The sequence below is a fragment of the Hyposmocoma kahamanoa genome, unplaced genomic scaffold (genome assembly GCF_003589595.1).
Source record: "Hyposmocoma kahamanoa isolate Upper Pololo Valley unplaced genomic scaffold, ASM358959v1 67, whole genome shotgun sequence".
Lineage (NCBI taxonomy): Eukaryota > Metazoa > Arthropoda > Insecta > Lepidoptera > Cosmopterigidae > Hyposmocoma > Hyposmocoma kahamanoa.
Window position 1 is genome coordinate 2,390,161 of NW_020653855.1, and position 26,905 is coordinate 2,417,065.

General features: G+C 37.0%; 1 protein-coding gene across 1 annotated transcript in view; it reads right to left on the reverse strand.

Moving 5' to 3' along the window:
- Positions 1–2,520: 2,520 nt before the first annotated feature.
- Positions 2,521–26,905, reverse strand: part of LOC113232138 (TBC1 domain family member 1) — a 28,794-nt gene continuing 4,409 nt past the window's right edge. The window contains exons 2-22 of the mRNA XM_026466776.1: positions 24,060–24,165; positions 21,381–21,521; positions 20,364–21,110; positions 19,454–19,597; positions 18,796–19,000; positions 18,086–18,208; positions 17,210–17,325; positions 16,926–17,017; positions 16,051–16,180; positions 15,085–15,199; positions 14,017–14,128; positions 13,771–13,886; positions 13,165–13,311; positions 12,687–12,854; positions 10,504–10,668; positions 9,993–10,144; positions 8,845–8,943; positions 7,910–8,063; positions 5,894–6,063; positions 4,488–4,634; positions 2,521–3,978 (exon numbers count right to left, since the gene is read on the reverse strand). Of these exons, the coding sequence (XP_026322561.1) occupies positions 3,103–3,978; positions 4,488–4,634; positions 5,894–6,063; positions 7,910–8,063; positions 8,845–8,943; positions 9,993–10,144; positions 10,504–10,668; positions 12,687–12,854; positions 13,165–13,311; positions 13,771–13,886; positions 14,017–14,128; positions 15,085–15,199; positions 16,051–16,180; positions 16,926–17,017; positions 17,210–17,325; positions 18,086–18,208; positions 18,796–19,000; positions 19,454–19,597; positions 20,364–21,110; positions 21,381–21,521; positions 24,060–24,165 (4,225 nt within the window). The 3' untranslated portion in view covers positions 2,521–3,102. The remainder of the gene's footprint in view (positions 3,979–4,487; positions 4,635–5,893; positions 6,064–7,909; positions 8,064–8,844; positions 8,944–9,992; positions 10,145–10,503; positions 10,669–12,686; positions 12,855–13,164; positions 13,312–13,770; positions 13,887–14,016; positions 14,129–15,084; positions 15,200–16,050; positions 16,181–16,925; positions 17,018–17,209; positions 17,326–18,085; positions 18,209–18,795; positions 19,001–19,453; positions 19,598–20,363; positions 21,111–21,380; positions 21,522–24,059; positions 24,166–26,905) is intronic.

Here is a 26,905-nt window from a genome sequence, read left to right on the forward strand (position 1 = left end):
TTAGTAGCTGGTTCACTACTCTGGTTACCGACGAGTCTGTGTCTGGACAAGACCTAAAGTGTGTGTGACCTAAGTGACAAAAAGCTGCCACCAGATCCATTCAAAGAGCCGGATGTCCCTGTGATAGGTGGTCACAACCTTCTTTTGGCATTTCTTTTAAAATCATGAAATTGACCTGGAACATGGTGTCTACTGCTTGTTTATATATTTTTTAACTAGTCTTATACTTTCTAATTTACTAAAGAACACTTTTAGTAAGACATTGTGCAGATAGGATACCTATCTGGACCGATACCTCCAGTGTGTTACAAAAGGGTTACAATAATTTTCATATTTTATTCTAGAAAACTTACTGACACTATAAAAATCGCCGAAACAGTATTAAAGGCAAAAAAAAACAAAGAAAGACGACGTTCACGAAGCAAAATACAAACAGCGCGTTCAAATTTATAACCTGGCCTCGTTTTGACAGATATTGATTTGAAATGGAACGTTGCACTGACTTGTTATTTCTAACAAATAGATGGCGTTAATATTAATTCGCTACATAATTGTAGAGGGCACTACTAGGTAATTATTAAGAGACTGGGGCGTCTCTTCTGTCAGTTGGCTAACCTGTCATGCTGGAAGCGTTAATATTGTAACATTAGCCCTTTAAGAGATCCCCAAAAACGTCTTTCAAGCGTTAGTGTCTTGCCAACGCAGGCAATGACTATAGTTGGTCGGTGGGCATTAATTATTATTCGGAATGGCCAAGGTCATCATCATCAAAATTACACCTTTAACTGCCTCTACGGTCGAACAGTTACTATGCTGGACTATCACACAGAGGTCCTGGGTTCAATTCCCGGGCTGGGAGAAATATTTGTATGGCGTACATTTATTTCTCTCATGAGTTTGGTTGAAATTTGTGGGTTGTCTATGTCTGTGTCCACGCCACCCGCACCGGTGCTAGTGTGCGTTATTATTATCGATGGCTATATATTTCCACAGTTAAGTGTGTGGAAGTTACGTGTTTGGAAGGTACACGCCATAAACTGATTATTGCTCCATTGAGCAACATTTTCATTTCTAAACCGCCGCAATTATGGAAGACGTTTCCTTCGTAAATGCCGTTCCTGTATAATATATAATACAAAATTTTGCCTTTCTTTAATGACATCAAGTGACGCGACGAACAAGTCGTGCATCTGGTGGTAAGCGACACGCTAACCATAGCAGTTGCAGTGCTCTTTAAATTGCAACGATAGGAAGTGCACTACCACTGTACCTGCCACCCTAAGATACCATGTGCCTGAAGTTGCATCCTTTTGTAATACCCTGTATTTATACTAAATTATTCTACAAGTAATAACAATAGGCATAATATTTCAGAATACAGAATATGAAATAAAACTTTTTACACACATCGCGCAAAAGCCAACAACGCCTACAGCCCGTACTGGTGCTTGATTACAACCTCAAGTCTTAGGTTTTCGTAATCGTTACTCATTTGGGCATAAAACTGTTGTTTCAAACAAACCAACGTTTCGGGTCCTTTACAGGTCTCGTGGTCATGAGTGACTGAGAGAGTATTAGTCAACAAATTAGACGATTTAAGAAGCACTGTAGTGGTGCGTCTGTGACAATATATAGTTGTTTATATATTGCTGATTTTCATACAATATCTGGAAGCGCAGCCGCAATGCCACACGCGCGCGTCCTTTTTGCAGTAACAATTGGTGAACTAGGTCATTCTCGGACTAGTGTTCAAGTACATTTTCGTGTAATTATTAAATAATATTTCATTATGCAACACTCGAATATTAAACAATATTGCATGATAAAAAAATCTAATAAGACGCGCCACCGCAGTTTTTTTTATAACAGTCCAACTTGAAGGCTCCCTTAATGCTAGTAAATACAATACGCAATTTAGATCAGAAATAATAGTTTATTTCCCAGCTAATTCTTTGTTTGAATGTAGTGTTGCCCAAAATCGGTCCAGATCTTCTTCTTGCATTTTCGCAAGACCGATACTGCAAGATTTGAGTAAGTACGAGTCTGCAAGAATCTTGCAGGTACGTCAAACTCAGATACAAGCGTTAAGTACTCTTGCAGCAAAACCGAGACCAAAACTCGGTCTAAACCCAATATAAGTATATATAAACTAACTTATATTATGTATAGTCATGGTCGATGTAGTAGTATATAGTCTACTGTGATCAAATATGCGATATAAGTAAAGTACGTTTCTACAGATACAGCTAGTTGTTGTAGTTTATTGCGCGAGGTGTCTCTTACTCTTACTCTTGCCGCTTACATAGCATAGCATTCGATGTTTTTTAATATTTTGGACAATCTACGTGTTTTCCTTATTTTAGAAGCAATTTACAACTTCTGGGAATGCAAAAGTGAATTAATGATGAGCTATTTAATAAGACATTCTTCCCTATATGATTTATATGATCTGTCATGGTTTTTTTTTCTATTTTTCCGTTTAAGTTTTTCAATTTGGTGTGTTTTTTTTACACTTTTGTATTTCCAAAATTGTTACAAACTCTCACATTTTTCATAAGCAATAAAATATAAAATCATTTTTCTACGCTAACAACAGCCATGCCTATTTTCTACTAAATACTACTTTTTTAAAACCATATTTTGTTTGTGCGTTTTTACCAAAATCTAAGATAAAAAATAAAAACATTTGTACAAAAAATAATAAATGAGCACCAACATCTTGTGTTCCACGAATTCTTTTCATACTTTATCCGAGAGTGACATCTATTATCGCAAATTTTAATAAAATTGCTTTTCATACAAATCGACAGAACTGCTGATCAATTTTATAACTCTGCGAATTGGATTAGGTAAACATTTTAAAAAAATTGGATCGACCCTGTCACTATCATATTCCTCTCCTGATGCTATTTTGTTCTAGCTGCAATTATGTTATTGATAAAGTTAATTCTGACCGTAAATAACAGATGGCGCTCGCTAGTTATTAGTTTATTTTAATTCCGTAACGTTGCGAAAGTCCAACTGCAAATCATCTGCCTCAGTTAGGTTAAAATAAAAACGCAAAAACGTACATAGTAATTTGTTCTTAATTTACTAATAATACTATGCATTTTTCCCTACAACGTTACTTTTTAATGGCCTTATTTGTTTCAATTTTGTCGACTGACCATCGAATTTAATATCCACATCACAGTCACTAAGAGGATGTGATATTATAGAAGATGTGTCGTCTTTTTTGTCGTCTGGACTAAGAGGAGTAACGAAACCACTGTCAATTTTGCTTTCCAATTCCTTTGACTGTAGATTCAGTGACATAGATTTTCTGTTCTGAAATATACTAATATCATCCAAATATGATTTTGTTTCCATCTGTTTGTCGTACCTTTTTAAATTTTCATCGAAATCGTGTTTTAGCTGTTGTTCAAACAATCTTTCTTGACGAATTTGCTCATGTGTGTTCGCAAAGAAACCTGTGTTCTTTCTACCGAGTTCTTTGATCGATTCAGATAAAATATCAGTACGGAAACTTTCTGATCGTTTCACTTCGGGTTTTTCATCAAGCGCTCTCAAAGGTACTTGCTTGAGATTATTAGCAATCAAACCAGAATGTACGGATTGGGATTTCTTCATCATAAACTGTCGCCTATCGTTTTCCAAGCTCTTTTCTTTATTCATAGCATTCATGACTTCATCTCTTGATATTTTAGCGAATAGATTTGGTGCACTAGCACCAGTTTTAAAGTTCTTCTTAGGGTCATTGTCTTCATCGTCATTCTGAGTGAATTTTAATAACTTCGAGCTGAAGCTTATCTTTTTCCCGTAATTTTGGCTGATTTTCTTTATTTCTGCCGGCATTTCTTGTTTGTGATGCGCTGTGATGAATCGAGATAAAAGTGTTAATTGTTGTTCTAACAACTTGTTATGACTTTCGAGACGCGCTTGGTTTTTCTGGTAACTAGTTATGGCGTCCATTGCAGACTGCAAAGAAAGAAAAATACAATTATTTATTTCTAAAATGCAACTTTGTTCCCCACAAAGTGGTGCCGATGTACAAGCCAGGGACAGGTTACCTGGATATTGATTTCTCTAATGCTGTCTTTACTTATTTTTTTTTTTAATTAAAAAAGAAAGACGTAGAAATAGCTACTTATTAAAAAGCCTTGGGTTTTCACCTAGGTTCAAGCAGGATATTCCGAGCGGAACCACGTAATTAGTTTAAGTCATTACTAACTCTTGTTTACTTTTGAAGCCAGGAAAATCTCTCAAGGATACCCGTATATCGGAGGTTCACGTAAAATCTTCAAGGTTATGGAGAGACCAGTGCTCTGTCGTTTTTGTTATTGCACACAGGGACACAATAGTACTCAGGTTAAGAAACGAGAGAATTAACGAATCTCAAGACCAGCAGGCAGACCTGGGACTACAGTGTTCTATTTTACCAAGACGGTTGATAGCGCCATTGCAAGAGATTTTGTCCCAATACTTACGTCTAGCTCAGAACTCATTCTTGCGTTGTCAGCAGCCAAATGTCTATTTTCGTCAGTGAGAGTGGCCATACGAGGCATTTCTTCTCGTAACACGGCGTATTCAACAGCATATTCGCTCAGTTGTCGGGAGATATCTAAAGAACGCACCTGGAATCACCGAAAACTACATGAAAATCAAATATTTTTAATTATTTATGGAAACTCAGCAAGCTAAGTAATTTTCTTCGCACCCATTCTTACTTTATGACATACTGTGACGAGACGAACCCTAATGGAAAGCGACACGCCTACCCATAACACATTGCAGTACCACTCTTAGCTTTAAGCCGCAAAGACCTTGAGCCAAGTCTCATGTGCCTGAAGCTGCACCAGCACCCTTACCCTTCAAAGCTAGAATGCAGTAATGCTCACATTACTGCTTCATGGCCGAGGTAGGTGTGGCGGCAGAACTTAAGTAGATGTACCCTTTCACAAAGAGTGATCATCATCATCATATCAGCCGGAAGACGTCCATTGCTAAACATAGACCTCCCCTAAAGATTACATCGGTAACCCAGTCTGCCCTTACCAAGTCATCCGTCACTCTAGTAGGGTCTAGGGGTAGCCGTCCCACTGAACGCCTTCCGGTTGTGGTCTCCATTCCAGAAGCTTTCTGCCCCAACGGCCGTCAGAGCTATATGCCCTGTCCACTGCTACTTTAACTTGCTAATGTTTTGATCTCCTCATTTCTAATTCGAACACGTAAAGAAATGCCAAGCATTGCTCGCTCCCTAGCTCGTTGGGTGATTGAGCTTTTTTATGAGGCCCATGGTAAGCGTAAGCAACAAGGAGCTACTGAAATTGGGGGCTTATTCCCAGTTGTCACCACTGGCGACAAATGGGAAAAAAAATCCCATATATTTACCAGATAGTGACAAACGGGATTAAAAAATCCTAGTTATTGCCAGTGGTGATTTCTACTGGCGACAAATGGGAAAAAAATCCTATATGTAACCAGATGGTGACAAACGGGATAAAAAAATCCCAGTTGTTGCCAGTGGTGGTTTCTACTGGCGACAAATGGGAAAAAAATCCCATGCGTTACCAGGTGGTGACAAACGGCACAAAAAGATCTGTTGTTGCCACTGGCGGCAAACGGATTTAAAATATCCCAGTAGTCGCCAGTGGTAAAAAAAAACAAATGGAATAAAAAATACCAATTAATGTTTGTTTATTGCCGCCATCGAAAGGGAATAAAATAAAATTCGAGTTTAATGATAAAAGCACCACCGGCTTTGTTCCCAGGCCAGTGGTGACAACTGAGAATAAGCGAAATTGGGTTATTTGAATGGACACCGAGCTTTCGTGGCAACCAAGTCATAAATAACAAAACTAATAATTTGCACTTTTCTGCAAAACACTATTACCTTCTTCATAACTCGATGGTACATAGCAGAGTCCATATCTGGTAATTTATGTTTGAGGTACTCCGCCGCTTCTTCGCAGCTCTCACAGAGCATCAGACCGTCTTTGTGAGCTGTTAACAGGGCCAGGGATATTGAGAACACCACGTCCAGGGATTCCAGGAAAATTAGATCTGTGAACAGATGGCAGAGTTCAAATAACAATGTTTTATTTGCCAACCCACTCGTCTTCCGTAATGGAATTATACAGGGTTATTTGTAAAATACTTACAACCTCATCTTAAACAATAACTTTTGTTCCATGACTATTAATCTTAGAGTATATGACCAGAAATAGAGACGAAATATCATTTAATTTGTTTCAAAACTATTCTGCCTAATCATTACGTTGACAACTGCGTTCAGATTGGCCGGCCCGAATTCTTTTTTTTTTTTTAAATAATAATAACGCACACACTTAACATGGCCCCGCACTAGGGAAACCCTGTGTCGCGGGTGCTATGAACACACAATAGACAACCACAAATTACACCCAAACTTACGAGAGAAATAAATGTAGGCCATACAAATATTTCTCCCGACCCGGGAATCGAACCTCGGGACCTCTGCGTGGCAGTCCGGCGTGATAACCGTTCGGCCACCGAGGCAGTTATATTGATGCGTGTCGTCAATTGTTTCACTTCAAACCTATCAGTTTAACTTGAGCTTTGATATAATTTACGAAAATTGAAAAATTACATATTTAATTACCGACGAAATGTGATGTCTGAATCAGATACCTTTTGTTTTATAATTAGATGTTTAGCTGTTTTTCCCACGCCACCAAATGGAACAGCCCCCCTTAGTTAGAGATATTATCTTTATTACAATAAATACAGAATATTTTTGGAATACACGGAGACGTACCTACAGGTCAGTTGTTAGCGCTGTACTATTTCAGCTTTCTAATTTGTGATTCCAGCGCAAACGAGAGTTGATATTTAAAAGTGATATAAGGCCCTTTTGCCTGATGAGTTGCCAGGGATGGATGGCCCTAATTTTGACTCTATTTCTGGTTATATACTCGATGCTATTAACAATTCATCAGATTTGCTTTCGTACGAAAATAAAAATATTGAAATAGATCGCTCTTCTAAATGATGATAACTCTGTACCCGTTAGCCTGCTGCCGCCAATAGATTAAGTAAGATAGTAACCCCAGATGGTTAATGGAATTGTAGTAACGAGTTAAGAGGTGCATGTATTTTGTAAGCCGATCAATAAACGTTAATAGTTAAATTTTGATATCGGTTCCCTTTGTTAGATATAAAACTTTGAATAATTCCTATAGGTAAACTATAGGTCGCTAAACTTACGGGGAAGTTACCTAAGTAGGCAGATAAAAAACTTTCAACGCTCACCACCCAAAAAAAAAAAAAATTAAAAAAACGTATTTTTTGTATTAACTTACAACAAAAAATCGCAAAAAATGAAAATTACATATTTGTAGTATAGTTTATATATATAATTCAGCTTTTTGTTTCCAAATGCGGTAGCACGCCCTGGACAGCTGCCGAGGTCCCCCTAAGACTCTTCAGCACCCATTGGGAAGCGGTATGGACCACTTTGGGAAACTATGAGGTAAACAATAATACAATACAATAACGCACACACTTGACATAGCCCCGCACTAGGGAAACCCTGTGTCGCGGGTGCCATGGACACACACATAGACAATCACAAATTACACACAAACTCACGAGAGAAATAAGTGCAGGCCACACAAACATTTCTCCCGGCCCGTGAATCGAACCTGGGACCTCTGCGTCGCAATCCGGCATGGTAACCGTTTGGCCACAGAGGCAGTTCGTATACTTGTCCCTTCCGCCTCTCGTGAAAAGGCTACATTACAATTTTATAACTTATTTTGGCAAAATTGACAGTTGAAATTTGAAGGGACGACAAAATGGTGAGCGTGCGTAAAATGCGCAAAACTTGGACTCAAGCCTGGACAAGTCGATTTTACTAAGCCACACTTACCAAAGACTCTAACGACGAAACCCAAAGGAAACTGGCTGGTGAACAACGTGAGCATCCAGGGGGCTGCATATAACGCTGGAGAGATATCCAGAGACTCCAACTTTGCGTGGAGCTCAGGTTCGTGATCGCGAAGAAGACGCGAGAGTTGGTATAGCTGCAATGGAAAAATCCTTTATAAATAAATAAAAAGTACTTGATGACTATCCATAGCACACAGTACAGGTACAAAGCCCAAACAATTTGGTAATTGTTGTAAAAACGAGACCTTCGTGACAATGTCAAAAGTAGGTTTTCGTACTAATAGGCAACATTTAGGCAGTCAAAACTGATATTTTAACCAGCTCTTTATCAATTCAAATTGCACAAACAGAAATTAGCTATGGAAGTTTATTTTTATAATGGACACAGCAAGAAAGAAAGGGTGTTTGATGTAGTTTCAGAGAGAGATCTGATTTTTATTACTATTATTCATCAATCTCTACAGATTGTATTAAGCTCCACTCTACAGTATTGCCATGTCCATCTAACCAGAATAAATATTACTACTGTTGGTTTAGTAGATTTTTAATATTGTTTCTTTAAGTAATTTAAGTATCAAACGTGCCGATATTCCCGGGACTGTAAACATCCCAGACTGAAAAAGTCCCAAAATCCAAGCCCTAATACTAACTTCTAAAAGAATTCTGCGATTTGGAGTTTTCAAAGCTAGACCAAATAAGCCAGGTTTCATCACGATGCTTTCGTTCACCAAAAAGCTAATGGTAAATTTGTAATTAAATTTCGAAAACTAAGAGATGGGAGCCCGGATTCGAACCCACGGCCTTTGCTTGAGAGGCGGTAGGTCAAATCAATAGGCTACCAAGACTAGACGATGTGTCTAATTTACTTTCAAAAAAATACCAGACGATGATCTTGAACAACGCTCATCATCTTACCTGTACTTGCAAAGCCTGCATATCAGGGAGGTACTGCTTCCTCAAACCTCGTCTGAACATCAAATGACGAAGTAGGATGAATGCATCTGCTTCTTCCATCTGTTTACAACATTAAACGTAAATCTTACTTTTTGATAGATTTCGTACGGTAAACGATTACCTCTTTCTCTTTCCGAGAAAGAGAAAGAGGTAACCGAGTCTTTTCTTATATATTATGTAGCCAGCAAACAATGACAAGATGGAAAGCGGTCACCATCGCCTTTGAACGCCTGCAACACCAAGGGCGTCAAGATCGCGTTCCCAATCCTTTAGGACCCTTCTCAAACCTCTTTTGAAGAACTCCATGCTGTATTCCTGTGGGAAAACCTCGACACGTTTCCCAGGACAGTCTTTTTTGAAGACGAAATAAAATGACATTCGCAAGGTTGCCTGTTTTCATAAAATTTTAAATAGTCATACAGTCGTTGTCGATAGTTTTATCGATAGATTGTAAAGGAGTAAAAATTTTACCAAATTTATCTGAATTGTGAATGTTACGACGTTCTGATGGTTACTAATTACGTCATTTTTCTTATTTTGACTGCTGGACCAGTATCGAAATCAATTTTTATTCATACACATTTTAATAAAGAGCGGCGAATTTGATTATATATAAAGAATTAAAATCAATTCTTTCAAATCAAATCTTTGTATTTTTAATAGACATAGATCTAAATGCAGTCTATGTATGTATGAATTTACAAAAATTTACTGTTCAAATCTCTACCTGAGGCTACCAGTTGGACGAATAATGGAGCGATGATGGTTGAATGAAACAAGTTCGTTATCTATTGCATAAGCGTAACCAATATTCAGTCGATAGTCGATAAAATATTTATCGACTGCAATCACTAGCTGGTTGCAAGCGGGCAACACTTTCGAGCAATGAACTGTCATTTTACTCAATCTTCAAAAAAGACAGACTACAGTAGCAGTGTGTGTAGTTAGGTAACTTTTAACAAATTTATTATTGTCATTCAATTCACTAAGCAAGCAAGTTAAAAGATAGTATATAGTAATAAATTTGTTAAAAAGCACCAAACGGAATATTAAGAAAATTTTAACACATACATGTTATTTTATCTTTATTATTATTTTTTTATACTTACATGCAACAATAGAACGCCAGCTACAAAACTGAGCCCCTGGCAATACCCAACATCCGGATCAAGCAAGGAGTATGCCTTTAAAATATTATATAATGCTAGTTGACCAGGACCCAAGGCAGATGCAAAATACGAATGCTTAGGGAACGTACGACCTGCGAAGAGAAGACTCTAGTTATTGATAATAAAGATGAGCTCAATAAAATTCGTATATAGTTCAATGAGTTTTAATAAGTACTCCATCGAGTTTTAATAAAATTCACAAGCTCTCTAATGAGTTTCAAAAATTGACGAGTACTGCGGAGTGCTCGTAAATATTAATTTTAAATTGATATATGAATAAAATAAATTAAAACGTCAACAACATTCATAAGTACTTCGATTACTTGCAATAAATTCACAAGTACTCCGATGAGTTTCAATAACAAATTCATTAGATCTCCGATGAGTTTCAATAAAATTCACAAGATCTCCGACGAGTAATAAAATTCACAACTAGACTTAGTCAACTTACCGAGGTCGATAAGTATAGCATGTTGATGTTTAGTGAGGCCACCCAACAATGCCCGGTAGGGTTCGTGATAGTGTGGAAAGTTTCGAACATCGGGTGGCGCTGATCGTAAGCAGTTTTGTTCGGCCAGGAAATACCATACTCCGCCGCGGGACATGCGGGGAACGCCTGAAAGAAATATCATTTTAGTGATATTGCAGTGATAGCCCAGCTTACAGGACGCTTGCTTCTGATTTTGTATTTTAAACTATTTACTTAGCTACCTACACATCATATTAACTAGTCGCGTTTTATTTGAATGTCCTAAGCTAACTTCCTCCTTGTATTCCCCGCTCTGTTAAATTTAAATCACTTCTTATTTGTTTTTTCGTAATTTATCTTTAATTCAGACAACGGCGTCCATAAATTGGTTAGTAACAGCTATGTTAGTAAAAAGATAAATAATGTGCGGAAATAATACTTAATACTAATATTTAATGGCGTTTGTCAGCAAATTCTTTTTCTCACAAACACCTTTTGCTAACGAGCACCTGAAGGAAATGGCGCATAATGGGGGAATCATATCTCCCTACCATGGTCGTCAGGATGGAGTTGCCCCTGGCCCGCAATCTGCAGAGCAGCGAGGCTGTCTTTTCCTCATGATGGAATAATAGTAGATGGTGCTGCAGAAGCGAGGCAGCCTCACATGAACATCCTAAAGCTGTTGTTATATTAGACTCGAAAAGCACTAATGGCCTTCTGCGTAAAGTTGTAGAATTTTTGCCTGCGCACTACAGCACGCAAACCGCCGCGCCAACATGACAACGACCGTTCAAATTAAAAAATAAAGGAGTCCAGGAAACATTGCATTTGTTTGTCTATTGTTGTATGTCAATAATTACGGAGCTTCGGATACATGCATACGTCAAAAGCTAATTAGATGGTTGCACGGAGTATAATCACTCATTGAATATAACCAATACGAGGTATAACAACAAAAGGCATATTTTCAATGTGTACAATAAACCTTCAGTATATCAAACATTAGATTTAATGATTAAGTAACATAATTGACTAATAGTATAAGTATTTATTACCAGTAAGTCATTATAGTACTTTATGTGACTGTTACACAATGAAAGGCATTAAAATACGAGTGTGGGTTATGGGTTCATAAAAACATCACACCAGTGTTTTAATGCCTAATTATGTAAAGTTACATACACTGCTTTATCTACACACATATTATAAGCTCTCTGTGATGTGTTCAGGAACCGCATGTCACGACTGGCGAAATGGCGGCAAATAAAAACTTTTCTCACGCATGTCACACAACCGTAGTTTTTATTTAAATAGTAGACAAACTAGAGCCGTCCCCAAGTATCATATCGTTCGATATCAAGTAACGTGTGAAATTTGTCAAAATTGTTAGCTATTGACATTTCATTTGGAATAAAACTTAATCTTGACTGATATTAGAAAAGAGGTCCAATCAAATTGTTTAGTTTTTCAAAGATGTTGTTGTATTATGAAGCAATAATAACATTTTAACAGATAAGAATTTGTTCTAACAAAACAGTTTATCTTTATGCTGGTCGTAATTTGCGGTTTCTGAACACATCACAGAGGGTTTATGTTATGTGTGTAGATAAAATAATACAATACATTTTTTCGTTACATATCACAAAACAATACACACCAACTCATGTATATTAAAAATAACGTTTTCATACCAAAAATAGGATTTCTCATCGAAATGCCTATTGATTTCGTATCAAAATTTAGTATTGGCGATTCGCCGGCCGCTGCCGCGGCACGCTCGCTAACCTCCCTCGACTCGCGGACCGCTGTGGTCGCAGTTCTAATCTAACCTAGAGGAACCAGCAGTTGTACAAGATTATTTTTATGTGTTCTCAAGCTTAATACTCCTCGCTGCGCTTGTCATTGCACCTAAAAATACTGGGATTATATTTATAATAATATAATACTCCGTGAATGTTATATCGGAAATGTTTATACAAAATGTACATTATGCCATCGGTACATTAGATTGAAAGTTGTTATATCAATCGTGTACTAAACCCATCATTTATTGTTATATCTTACGATCCGCATCCAAAATAACCATCCAACTTTGTATAACACCCTAGATCAATATAGTCTATTCGATTATTAAATGACCAATGTTGAGCTGTGACAACACTAACCTTGTATAACAGCCTGGGTCAACATATGACGGTCGACTTTGGCTATCGGTTGTGATTTATCTCTTCTTGAGAGCAAATTATCCCACATTAATGAGACCCCTGCGTCACAATACCCGAGTTCAGTGTACTCTAGTTTTATACGGCGCACGGCTGACGATTCTTCCCTTTCTGAAAACATAAAGTTATATATTTATAATAAATTTAATTTCCTTACAGAGTGCTATTATTTCATTTTATTTCACGCACGCACGCACGTAAGCACGCACGCACGCACGCACGCACGCACGCACGCACGCACGCACGCACGCACGCACGCACGCACGCACGAACGCACGCACATAATACTTTTTCTTATATCATAATCTTTTATTTTGCTTATAGTACTCGCCACAGAACTGAAAAATTTTATTATGGTACACAGAACTATAGTTAGTTTAATTGGCCAAAAGTTTATGCAAAACATAACATAAACCCTTACCTTTAAGTCTAGCGTTTTCATTTTCCATCCGAACTAATAATATTGTCTGATCGATCGCCATCTTCCATAGCTGACGAAGTTGTTCCTTACTCCTTTTGCCAGTAGGCTGTTTTGAAGGTATACTAAGCAGGGCTTTCGATGGTAGCTCTGTGGTCATAAGTAGAACAAAATACAAATTGTAACATTACAAGGGTGATGGTACGAAAGATTGACATTTTAATGGGAGCGTATCTTTAAATTTGAAATAATTGTTTTTAGTTTTTATATGAATAGTGATCAGTTTACTGATAAAATCACCTATTTCTGCCGCCAAGCAGTAATGTCAGCATTACTGCATTCCGGTTGTGAAGGGTAAGGGTGCTGGTGAAATTACAGGCAAATGAGACTTATCAACGTAAGTCTCAGGGTGACGGGCGCAGTGGCAGTGCCACTCAGATCCTGGCGATTTAAGGCTCTGAGTGGCACTGCAGCTGTTGTGGACAGGCGTGTAGCTTACCATCAGTTTCATTCTGCTATCACCTAGTTTCTGTTGCTGCTAGCTGAAAATTTACTTCTAATATTTTGTTCAAAAAAAAACATTAGTTTGAAAATAAATAAGGTCATTACCTTCCTGGGTTTCCGGAGGTTGGACAACCTTCTCGTAGATAGCTTGTCGCCATGTCGCATCGGGTTCGATTCCCGGCTGAGTTACGCTAGGACGGTTGTCACTTACTTTCAGAAAACTGGAATTATTATATTAATTTATTATTATTAAAAGTACCCAAATATTCCGAACTTTGAATTGAAACTTAAAGGTAATAATTAATTTCAAGACGCAACAAAATTTGAATTTAAGACGCATATTTGACTTACATATCCATCATAGGTGAGTTTCCGGGAGGACTGCCCTCCCCTGTATCGTCTCTAACATCCTCCTCATTTTCCTCTTCTACCGTTGATGCGATAATGGGGGACGAAGGAGCCTCTGTATTACAAGAATACATTAAATCACATTATCACCATGTCATTGTGTGTTACTGGCATTAGGCGGTGAACGTGATTGGCCCAAGCTTTAAAGTAATCGGTAACATAAATATAAACTAATAATTTACTTAGTTTATAATATTTTGTGTGTATGTATTCACTATATATATATATATATGGTAGGAGAATATGGTCTTTTGTACTTCCAGATGTGAAACAGGGTACCAAAGAAGCTAGTATAAATATTAGAATCTACAAATAAAAGGATTTGTACCAGATTGATTAGAGGACACTTGGCTTGGAGTAATATTATATAAGAGCTCTGTAAGATACTACATTTTGAAATAAGTAACAATGTTAAGATGTCGCTGTGGTTTGAATTTACTTAGGTGCATAATTTTAGTTATATATATTTTAGTAATGAGAAATAACTTTTGTAATTTTTCGGAATAAACAGTTTAAATTGTTTTTTAATTTATTTTTTTTTTTTACGTACAGACAGAGATGTCTGTTCCCGGACAGTACGCGAAATCGGGTTCATCTCCTAGTTTGCCACCTTTAGAGGTGGCACATTTTCTTCAAATTTAAATAGGGCCACTACTCTGTGGTTCTCCTTTTTTTTTGAAGTCGATAGATAACTAGAATTTTGAATTACAATTAAAAGTTAGTAACAAATTATTACATACAATAATTACGATTACATTTACAACTGAGATCCAATGTCGCATTAAGGATGAGTCTTGCTTATCCTATTAGTTCTGTCTAAGAGAAGAAACCCTTTTTCTATGCACACCAGCAACTCCGTCCGCACGTGCTAACAAAACCTGATCTGAACAACGCCATTGCCTTCAATACTTCAAGAGACTATAATCTTATTTCGCATATTCTCGAGAAGTTGAAAGGTGCCATTCTTTTGTTTTAATACATTTCAGTGAACCACAAAATCGAAAACCATACCATTGCCACCACCGTTGATGAAAGGTGACTGAGACTTCCTCCTCGCCGCCTCAGGAGTTAACAGCTCAGGGCCTGAGTCTAATGAGATTTCGTGGATCGGAAGGGGAGACAGCTCCTGAAAAAACGAACGGTTACTAATGATACCAATGTTTAACTACGATGACTTTCTAGAATAGCGGCCTATCTCAAAAGTATCTAATTCATCAGGAAGATGGTTAGAAAAAAACTGCAACGTATCTTCTGCCATAAGTTGTCATGAGATTATTCTAAATGAAAGATGTTCATAGAACAAGAGTGGATTGCTTTTATGCAACTATGCGACTATAACCCCAACCTCATCCTGCTCTCGATAGTAGATAGCCTCAACTGTCCATACATGACATACAGTATCATACGTATGTTGCACTGGTGTTAAGCGACACGCCTGTCCATGCACTCATAGCTTTGAGCAGCAAAGATCTGAGAGACACCGTCACTATGTCTGTTACCCTAAGACATAAGCTGACAAGTCCCATGTGCCTGTGATTTCACCAGCACCCTTAAAAACTGAAATACAGTAATGCTTACATTACGCTTGGCGGCAGAAATAAGTAAGTTGGCAGTAGTTCCCTGAACGACTCTTTCACAAGGTGCTCTACTTCTACTAATGTTCGTAAATAACTGAGAAATGCACTAACATTAATGCAAACAAATATTCTGAAATACAAAAATAATGAATTTACTAACAATAGCTAAGCTATTAGACAACTGTTTGATGACAAATTTATTAATGTGATTTAGGTAAGTAATTATTTTTTAGTGAATTTATTTTTTGCCGCAAGAAGATGTGTGCTTTATTCATACTGCCTTTATAAAGCAACGACATGTTTCCTAACTAATTTTATTCTAATGAGCCATGACACTGGAGGACGTTAATCCATAACGATTATTTGATATCCTAAAGACGGCGTCTAGAGGGACTGTTACCTTCTTAACCTGTGTAACGTCATCTCTGCTAGCTCTTCGTTTGAGTAGATGGTCGAATCCACTGGACAGAGAACGTTTCGCCTTCATGAATATAGTGCTGCCACCTAAGTACTGATTCAGGAACTCGGATCTGAAAAAACGATTGAAATTTGAAATAATCTGGGAGTTTCTTTTTATTTAAGAGTATTCCTAATCTTGGATACCACACTTGATATTGAACGGTGAACAAATATTACTAACTCTTTCAAAGATTTTATGTCTAACCTTTTCAAGGATGTCTTTTTCTATAATTATTAATGCAATTGTTTTTATATTACCAAGTGACACCTAGTGGAAAGCAACACGCCTGTCCATTACAGTTGCAGTGCCACGCAGAGCTAATTAAATGGCAAAGATCCGATTTTTCTACATTTACCCAGCTGTGGATCGAGCCCGGGATCTCAGAGATAGCGATACCATGAAAACGGGTAAGAAAGCCACTCGACCACTGAGGTCGCCAAGCACTCGATGTAGCGACCAAAGACCAAATAGGTCGACTATTGACCATTTTCAGCACGGACATATCTCGGAATATTAAAATGAAGAGAAATAAGGCACTCCGTTTTGTTGGGAAAAGACAGGCCTATGTTTTAGCCGCATTATACGTGTACCTGTTCGCGTCTCCCGGATTAGAGCCGCTTTCAGGCTCAGTTTGAACCATGTAACCATCGCCTCTCGTTTGCACAGGATCAGCATGGATTTATATAAGGATATTAAAAATTGAAACAAAACAATAACTTCATCCCCTACATCAATTGAATCTCGAAATTTCAACGTGTTATTGAACCAGTCCCAGAGAAATAAACGCTGTGCGGAATAATAAAATCTGTGCCCACCTATTTTCCGCAGTATCATGTACATGCCTCTGTTGCTTCGCTTCACAATGAGCCCTTAGCAGCATCATTAAAAAGGCGTTATGTTCACCAACCTGAAATAAATAAATAATAATACAGATCACAAGCATTCGTTAATCACCACAAAAATTTAATGGTTGTCACATGAACTTCATTCCAACTGCACTGCAATTGCAAAATAGCAATGGACATGCTGTTGAAAAAACAGACTGCACCCTGGCGGCTATCTGACAATGATAAAGAATGCATGCAAACTGTTTTCTTACCCCATACATATGGTTGGTGCCACCTTGATACTTGGTGATAAGCAGTTCCTGTTCATCTTCAGGCAACTGTTCTATCCGGCGGAGGATGAACGCATGCGTCTTCTTTTCGTTCATACCTGAAAAATAGTTATATAGTTACCAAAGTAAATTCCTGGAATTAGTTTTATCGTAAATATGCGAACATTTGTCCAATCAACCTAGAAGAGGCCTTTGATCTCTTTGCTATACTACAAGTCGAGAGAGAACTCCAAGGTATATATCCGTGAGCTACGTCCATGGTTCAAATCCCAGTGGCGGTTGGACCTATGTTTATAATTTCTAAGTTGCGTACATTTGAAACATTAAGTTTATAGAATATAACTATATTTTACTATCATTATTTTGAATTATTTTGGGAAATTACTCCACTAGTTTGTTACAATTGTTAATACAAAGGTCTAACATAAAGAAAGTTCATTCCATCCAGCTGGATTCGAACCACCGCTTTCATTACGTTAGTTCATTCGTTCCATAGTTCAGTTGGAAGAGCGGCAGCCACGGTATGGTAAGACGCTGGTTCGAATACAGTCGGATCGAATTAATTTTTCTTTGTGTTCGATCTTTGTATTAATAATTACGTACATTTGTTAATGTTTAGTAGCAATATTTTTCGTTATTAGTAAAGGAAAACATCGTGATGGAACCTGCATGTAAAAGAAGGTTCACAACCCCTGGAAAACATGTGTAGTTCCTGACTCACAATGATCCAGCATGACGGACTATAGCCTAATCGTCTTCGTAGAGGAGACCCGTGCTCAGGTTGGTGGTGATGATTAATAGTTTAGATTAGATTAATTAAAAGCTCCGAAGGTTGGACTTGAGAAAACAGTACTGTACCTTCGACATCGTGACATAGTCTGTGATACCACAGCATAGGGCAATGCTCGCAAGTCATGTTTGGTGATTTTTCTCTCGACTTCTTCAGCAGCTCAGCGTGCGCGATAAATGCTTGCCTGATTGCTGGAACAAGATGATGATAAGTATTATGTTTGTGACTTAAGTATGTAAACATAGTTTCATCACACTTGCTCCTAAACAATGTTATGACATGCAGCCGTAATATCCTAAATTACGCCCACGGGCCTCTTCATTTCCTACCGCCCAAAGGCGGTAATGATTTTTTTTTTACTTGCACTGGACTTTTCTTATACATCAAGCTTAAACAAAAAGTATTTCGCATAAGTTTGAAGTATAGAAAACAAAACTAAACATTTGGAATTGAACTATATTTCACTGAATTAATGTTATAAATAGATAGAAAAGCCATCCAGTTGTTTACAAAAAAAATAAACCCGCCATTTGCAAAATCTGTAATTGTTTTGTTGTGAAGCGATATTTATTCATACAAGAAATAATTGTCATTGTATTTATTTCCTCGCAAATGTGATGAAAAACTTTCTATGTAAAAATAAAAAAAAAATAAAAAAAAAAGTAAAAATTACAAACTTCGAGTCATTACGGCCCTCAACCTTAGGTGTCAGATTTCTAATAGACTCTCGTTAGTAATTTCTTATTTACCGCCCTCTATTCATATCTAATTAACTTACCATTTATAACTTCGGTAGCTACCGAATCGCTCTCACACTTGAACACGTAACACGCGTATGCATCGTTTGTACTCTCTCTACAGACGAAACCAAAATGATCCTTATTAAGGCGGCCTAAGACGCAAGATGCAACGTCCTTAAACGCTCTATGAAGTAGAATTTGCTTGCGGTCCGGACTTATTAGACGAAGTTCAGAACGGCCAACCTGAAAAAGGTAAAAATTAGTTGAAAAATATTATTGACTTAAACTTTTGCGATTTTCACACATTACTTAAATTGATGACCATGTTCATTCATCATGGTCATCCATCAAAACAAAGTCCCTTCAAGACCAAGGACGTTGTAACCCGTACGAAACATGGAGGTAAAAAAATATATTTACACATGATTCAGTCCCGATATAAAACTCAAATAATAAATCCAAATGTCTATTTAGATAAATCTTTAAGGCCACTCAATTACGTATTGTTGCTTACAAATTTAGATAAAAACTATTTTGTGGCGTCGTGTAGCACCGAATCTCGCAGTGCTAATGCATTCGGACATTAAGCGACAAATAAAAATTAAACATAAATTTTGATATGTATGCTTCCAGCCAATTTCGAGTAAGGAAACTACTTCAGCTCCGATATTGGCGGCGTTCGTGGGCTCGCATTACCTGGAACAACATGGTCCTATTTTGTTCCCCAATAAATTGTGCAATTGGAGTCTTCAAGTTCAATGTGCCGATCGAGGCCGATCGGTCTCGTAAGAATGGCTTGTTCTCCGGCATAGATGATGTCATCTTAGGTAGTTCTACAACCTGAAACACCAATAATTACATTGGTTTAAGTTACTATACTAATGGTAAAAGCAGGCCTTTGTCAATGCGACATGGAGAACTTGAGATGTTTTCCAAGGATTCTGACAAAACCAGTTACCAGGCGGTATTTCTAATAAACATTGGCAAATGTATGAAACTTTGAATTTAAAGAGGACTTTAAATTCTAAGGTACCCACCGCCACAGCGATTCGAACTATTGATATCTAATTTTTACAAGAAATCATTCTCCCATTATACTACTACCGCCGTTACCAGGAGACCTAACTGTAGGACGTATAATGGTAGACGACGATGATGATGGTAAAAGTAGAGAAGGGCTATTAAGTAAGAACGCTTCGCTTGAGTCCATTCAACAGACGGAAACCGATCATTGTTAGGAGATCATAAACTTTTTTGATGTGTACATGACTTTTATGACCCCAATATAAAACGTGTGTAGAAACGGCTGTCGAAAGGGTGTTCGAGAGAGAGAGAAATCTATATCACACTGTTTGCAAGTTCTGGAAGTATTTTGTGAACCTATTCGCTTCTGTGTGATTCCTTCCACCTAGTTTCATTGTTCTGTCAAATTTTGAGTGAAAATAAAAGTAAAATAAGATCAGAAACTAACATAATCGCAAACATTCGAAATTCGAAATAATTCTCTTTTTAAATTGATTAAAAGTTTATATTCACATTTGTTCTAATTTCTAAATTAGGTTAAGTTTGTTCATTTCACAAATTTCTTAACTAACCAAATTCTTACCTTTTTGGGCTTTCTAGAAATTTCATCAAAATTTAACGGAGCAGGACTATCTTCTCTTTTTTTCTCTGGTATTTCTTCATTGTTAAGACTATTTGTTCTCCCTTTATTATTTTCACTTTCACCAACAAAATTCAAAAGATCTGACGAATCCTGCTTATTCACTTCAGGTGCCTTAAAATTATTATTTTGAATTATTGGTGGATTTTCCTTTACACACGAATTGTTTTCATTGAGACATAATCCTTCCATTTTTAGATTTTCTTTGACACTTGAACTTTCTTTGATAATCGAAGTATCTTTAATACCTGATATATTTTGATACGAATCATCTTCTCTAATACAAAGTTCAGTTTTCAAGAAATTCGTCTGACAAAATTCAGTAATAGAAGATGCAGTTTCAGAAATTATGGAGTGTATTTCTTCATGCTTTTCTTCATCCTCGGTTAACGTATGTAGATTTCTTTCTTTACAATCTGCATTACTTTTGGGTACTAACACGACTATATTAGGTTCCAAAGGTACAGGATTTTTTTTAGTGCTTATGCGTTCTTTGGAAAACATGTCAAATTCCTTGTCAATGTCCTTTGGTTTTTCTTTTTTGTCTTTGAGGTCTTCGATACTTTTCCATGGAGTACTTTTATCCGGTTCCAAAGGGGTCGTACTAGTAATGAATGAAAGTTTTTTATTTAGGACATTTTCTTTTGTTTCTTCTAAGTTTTCTGTTGAATCGTTGCTATAAACTGATGTCTGGAATATTATAAATAAAATGTTATCCAATAATAATAATGACAAGCATTATAGTGTATGCCATCGATACAATAAGGAGAAGAAGATTTATTAATGGAACATACGTCATTTGAACTGGCACTTTTTTATACAGGTAGTACCAAAATTATTTGGGCGACGAAGCCAACCAAAGATACCTCCTCCTCGGACATTATCTATACACTGAGACTGGTTATTGTACAGTGTTGATTATAACCTGAAAATCTTCAGAAATTATTACTTTGAACTTACCCCAGTAGAGGAAAGCAAACTATGTCGTCGAAGTTGCGAAGCCTTCTCGGCCTCGTGCTGGGCGAATTTGTTAAGAGCATCATCGATAAGAGATTCTGGGACTTTACGTTGGGATATGCGCACTTTACCGATGTACAAGACCTGTAAATTGAGAATTTTGTGTGAAAGATATGTAATACGTGAACTACGTATATCTTTCACACACAGCGGCAGATCTCTACTTATATTCTCTTACTTGACATCAGTCAGAATATACTTATTTTCACCTCCACTCGCATTCATTTCTTATACGCATAGATAAACCTTGAACTAGTCTTTTTCAAAGATATCCTTAATCAGATGTTTCAATCTCATTTTAATGCCCTAGTTTCTTTTTACACATATGCCTGTCATCATCTTCAACAAGTAAAAAGGAGTTCTTCTGTAAGCCATTTCAATCTGACCTTTCTAAAAACACCAACTGCATTTCTAGTATCTGTGTGTTACCATCACAGAAAAATCTTTAGTTGAAAGCTATCAAATAAGTTGATGCAATCTACTCTACCACTCTATCGTGAAGCCAAAAGTCTGTATATTAAAAATTGAAAATGGAAATACTTAATTTAGTTGTCTCAGTGACAGCTAAATTAAATATTTTCAATTTTTGAAAATGACATCTATATTCTTGAATCTATCAGATCTAAATATATCAATTTATGCGACCACTATAGAAACTAAAATGTTTCTTAGTGGTTTAAACAGATGTGTTGATCTTGATTTTAAAATGAAGCTGTAACTAAGCCGGATCGAATTGACACCATTATGGGAAGAAAGGACTGATCCAAACAAAGCAGTTTAGTTTGCCGCCGCGAACAAGTCTGATGAATTTGTGTTGTTAGGCTGTCACCGCTGTGTATAGCGTAAGAAGCTATAAGCATTGGTTTCATTGAACCAAGTGACGAAGAAACTTCAAGTTAAGGATGGTGTATACTCGTGGACATATTTAGGGAATGGTTTGGCTGCAGTACTTAGTTTTTCACAACAGCAGTCTATAATATTAGGATTGCCATAATGTTGTCCAATAGGAGATGAAACCCAAGATGCTTATTCTATTGTCCTCTATCTATCCGTCTCCTTCTATCTTTAGAGGATAGCTAAAAAAGGTTAAATTATGCTAACAAAATTCAACCTTTTAATATACTAACTGCCTTTGTGGCCGAACGGTTATAATGATGATCTGCCACACCGAGTTCCAGGGTTCGATTCCCGGGACAGGAGAAACGTTTGTACGGCCTACATTTATTTCTCTCATGAGTTTCGAGTGTAATTTGTGGTTGTCTATATGTGTGTCCATGGCATCCGCAATACAGGGTTTCCCTAGTGCGGGGTTATGACTGTGTGAGTTATTTATAAGAATAAATCGATTTCTCACCGATGACGCTCGTTAAAAACCAAAAACAAACATCTACACCAAGCACATAGAAAGATTCGTAAGGTCTGGTGGTCCGTTCGGTAGCTCAGTTGGGAGAGCATCTCTCTTGAAGGCGCTGGTTCGAATCCAGGTGGATCGAGGGAATTTTTCTTAGTCTTCGGTCTTTGTATTAATAATGAAACAAAGTGGGGTGGTCAGCTTCACATGTGATTGGCCAACACCATAAGTTTATTCAAAATTATGATAACAATGTTCTTATGAACCACAGGCCACATAATACCAGAACGTTTAATTTGAAAAGAGAATGACTTCAACCATCTTTTGATTTCGATTTTGTTTTCGAGTTTTTTTTTATGATACCAAGTCTAAGTATATGTCTGTCCAGAATAGTAGTAGTGCCACTCAGAGCTTTAAATCGCAAACTCAGAGCTTTAAATCGCAAAGATGTGCACTGTTTCTGTGCCTGTCACCCTAAGACGTAAGTTGACAAGTCCCATGTGCCTGTAATTTCATCAGCACCTTTACCCTTCAAAACCGGAACGCGGTAATGCTCACATTACTGCATGGCGGCAGAAATAAGTAAGGCAGTATTTCCCTGGACGAACGCAAGGGCTACTCTAGTGCCACTAAAATATGCCAAAATCCGGGTAGTGGATCAAGGAGACGTAGTCGTCGATCTGGTAGTCATAGTTTAGGGTCGAAACACTAATATTGCGACGATACAAAATTTGCGACGCGAATTGCTGCTATGCAATTCGTGCGGCATGGCATCTCACTGCCTCGGTTCGGGTAACCATTCTTTCGACGACCAACAATCGTCTGAACGTATTTTTTAAATAGGTAGCGACATGGATCGTATATAGAGTTGGCCAGAGTGAGAGGCAGCACCAACAGTCTTCTTAAGGTGGTAGCAGAGAGGATGGACAGCCCAATGGATGTCCATCCTTATTCATGAAAATGAACACTTTGCTTTCTACGCTTTCTACTAACATAGTTGTAAATACCTGCTAACACCATATGGACTTGTAACTGTCTGAAATAAATTATTTCATTTCATTTCATAGAGTGTTGCACTGCTGTTCTTGATAAGAAAGTATAGGAAAAAACACAAAGAATATTAACATCGCAGGAATGCGCGATACGGAGCAATTCGCAAATTCTTGCGATGCATCGTGCGAGCCCTATGGGTCGAAACACAAAATTTCTTGGTTTGTATAGAGATAAATAGTCTATTGTCTTGCACTATGCGTGAAAAGTGAGACAATTACCTCAAAAAAATGTGAATCCGAGGGTGATAAGTCAGCACAAAGAGATGTGAGAGCCGATGCGTTGCTGATGCTCCTTACTAAGCCGCCTTGTGCTGTCTCGTTCGTCCTGAAATTATTTATTTTTATTTATTTATTTAGGAAAACATACAGTCATATACAATCTTACAAGAAATATATTAACTTACTAAACAAACCAATTTGTTCCATTAAATACGTACAGGTATTACAAAATATGAGTTTGTACAGTAGACACCTATCTAAAATACACATACAGAAAATAAATAAAACAATATATTGTAGACAGTAATTCAACCTGTCACAGAGGTTTTAGTTTATTCACGGGGTCCTCTGTCAAATATAATATTTCCGGAAAAATGTCGATATCTTTAAATTTCTCTTTATAGTACTTACACAAGTGTCGAATAAATGAGTTTTTGGCGTAATTCGTAGAACACGGGCAACAATAAAAACAACAACATGATAAGTACATTAAAGTACTAAGTCTCTCGATTACATCTTCAATATCGGTAGCCCAACGGTCCCGGGTTCTATTCTCGGTAGGACCAATTTGGGAAATGAACTTTTTAAATTAATTCTGCTCTAGATTTTCATAACACGGCAAATTCCTTAGTTCGAGACCAGATAATTGTTGTGACTGTCTTATACAGTCCACAGCACATTGGGCTATACACTTTTGTTCGAATATCGTCCCCAGTGCAACGGAACAAAATCTGTCAATATGTAGTGATATTGCTGTCTGTTAATTACTATTAATTTTCGCCTATAGACTTTGACCTGCATCCCTCGAGTGGTCCCTCGAGCAGGATAACTTGTTAACGCAGGGATGTTGGGTGTGCGGAAAGAAAGATCTTCGTTTTCACAAATACTGAATATGATTAGATAGTACTGAATTTATAGCGAATATAATAAAAATAGCAAACAGTTGAGGAGCATTCGTCGCTCCGTTCTCGAAGAATAAAAAAGATGTGGTTCTTGACTACGCTGATGCAAAGTAAAATGCCACGGACGTGCCGGCTGCACTTTTTTGTTACGTGCGTTAAATAATTGAGAATGGGACAATTTTTCAGAATGTATTTACTTCACATTATCCATAATGGATGTAAGTTACTGTCGAAAAAAAGTTATTATTTAAAAAAATACTTAAACCGTGGTAGCCGAATGGGTTGACCTACCGCCTCTCAAGCAGAGACCGTAGGTTCGAATCCAGCCCGCACCTCTAAGCACCTCGGAATTTTCGGTGAAGGAAAACATTGTGATGAGACCTGCTTGTCGAAGGAAAAGGAGAAGGTTCACAACCCTCGGAAAACTTGTTAAGTCTATAGCCTAAACCCTCTCCTGAGAGAAGACCCGTGCTCAGCAGTGGAACGTATATAAGGGTTGATGATTTAATGCAAATTAAAAAATTATGCCGCTCAAACGGCACTGTGTTTCAACTTGGAACGCATGATGTCATTACTACTGTCCACTAACTAAAACAAATATCCGTTATAAATAGCATAAGATAGAGAATAAGATTCTCTTTTCACAATCAGTTTTGGTTTTATCACATCCCACCTACTCTACAAGTACACTCATTTGTATAGCGTTATTTTTTACTTTTTGATTTGCATTTAAGTCTTGATTTACGCCTAGTTAAGTCTATGGAATTTATGTTAAGTCTACTGAATTATTTTTAAATTATTTTCTCACACACACTGAAAACCAGCGTTACGCAGTGTTTTCATACGTCTTGTTACAAAAAGCTGAGTGGAGACCATTCTGGTAACTTTTAAATGTAATTCTTTTATTTTGTATTTATGTTGTGTAGTTACATTATGTCATAAGTTTACCAAATACACTAATGTCCTTTCTTTCTTTTAAAATCAGTTAAAATTAGTTAATATGTTCGACTTATTGGAACTATACCTAACGATGCATAACTGAAATATCATTACACAATTTCAATGTTCTAAAACTGGGTTATTATTTTTTTATGATATCTCAAAAAAAATATTTCACGTAGCCGCGATTTGTTGGCGGACGGCAGATTACTGGGTAAACCTTGTTACTTATATTTAAGACTACGCATCAATTCTTGAATACAATCAAAATACTGTACTGTAATTTGCGAATAAAATAACACAGGTATTATTGTATGTAACATATGTCTTGTCAAATACTATATTCATAAAGTTATTTTAGGCCAAAACAAACGACCTTGTTTGAGAATGTTAAACATTGCCAGAACAATACATAGTGAACACATTAATATTACTATTTGCTAAAGTCCGAACTTCGGGGTCTTTTGCGTATTAAAGAAACCGACAAATTACGAATGGCACTCCAAGAGCAATGCTTCCATTGCTCTAACTTTTATATCGTTCAAAACTATCTATAATACCATATTATAGAGGTAAACTTAGTCTATTTATACAGGGTGTAATCGTTAAGTGTGCCCAGGCGATTATTCCATAAATACAGGAGGTATCAAAAAGCTTTAAACTGATATCCAAAGTATGTCATCTAATGAGTAAATCAACACCAATAGCTTTTTAAAAATAAAATTAGAAATATCTATAATTTTAACGTTAAACAGTCCCATACATTTATTATGACATTCGTCGGGAGGCTTTAGTTGACCTACTTTAAAACAATAAGTTTATAGATAGTAAAACTGCTATAAATAAATTAATAAAACGACATTTCAATTGAATAAAAATATAATGGCATAATCAATTAGTTGGTCAAGTGTGAGTTGTCCTAAATTAATAAAATTGATCAATTTTTTTAGTGCTGAACAACTCAGTTTCATGTAAGGATCATTTCATTGTTTGGGACAAAAAAAA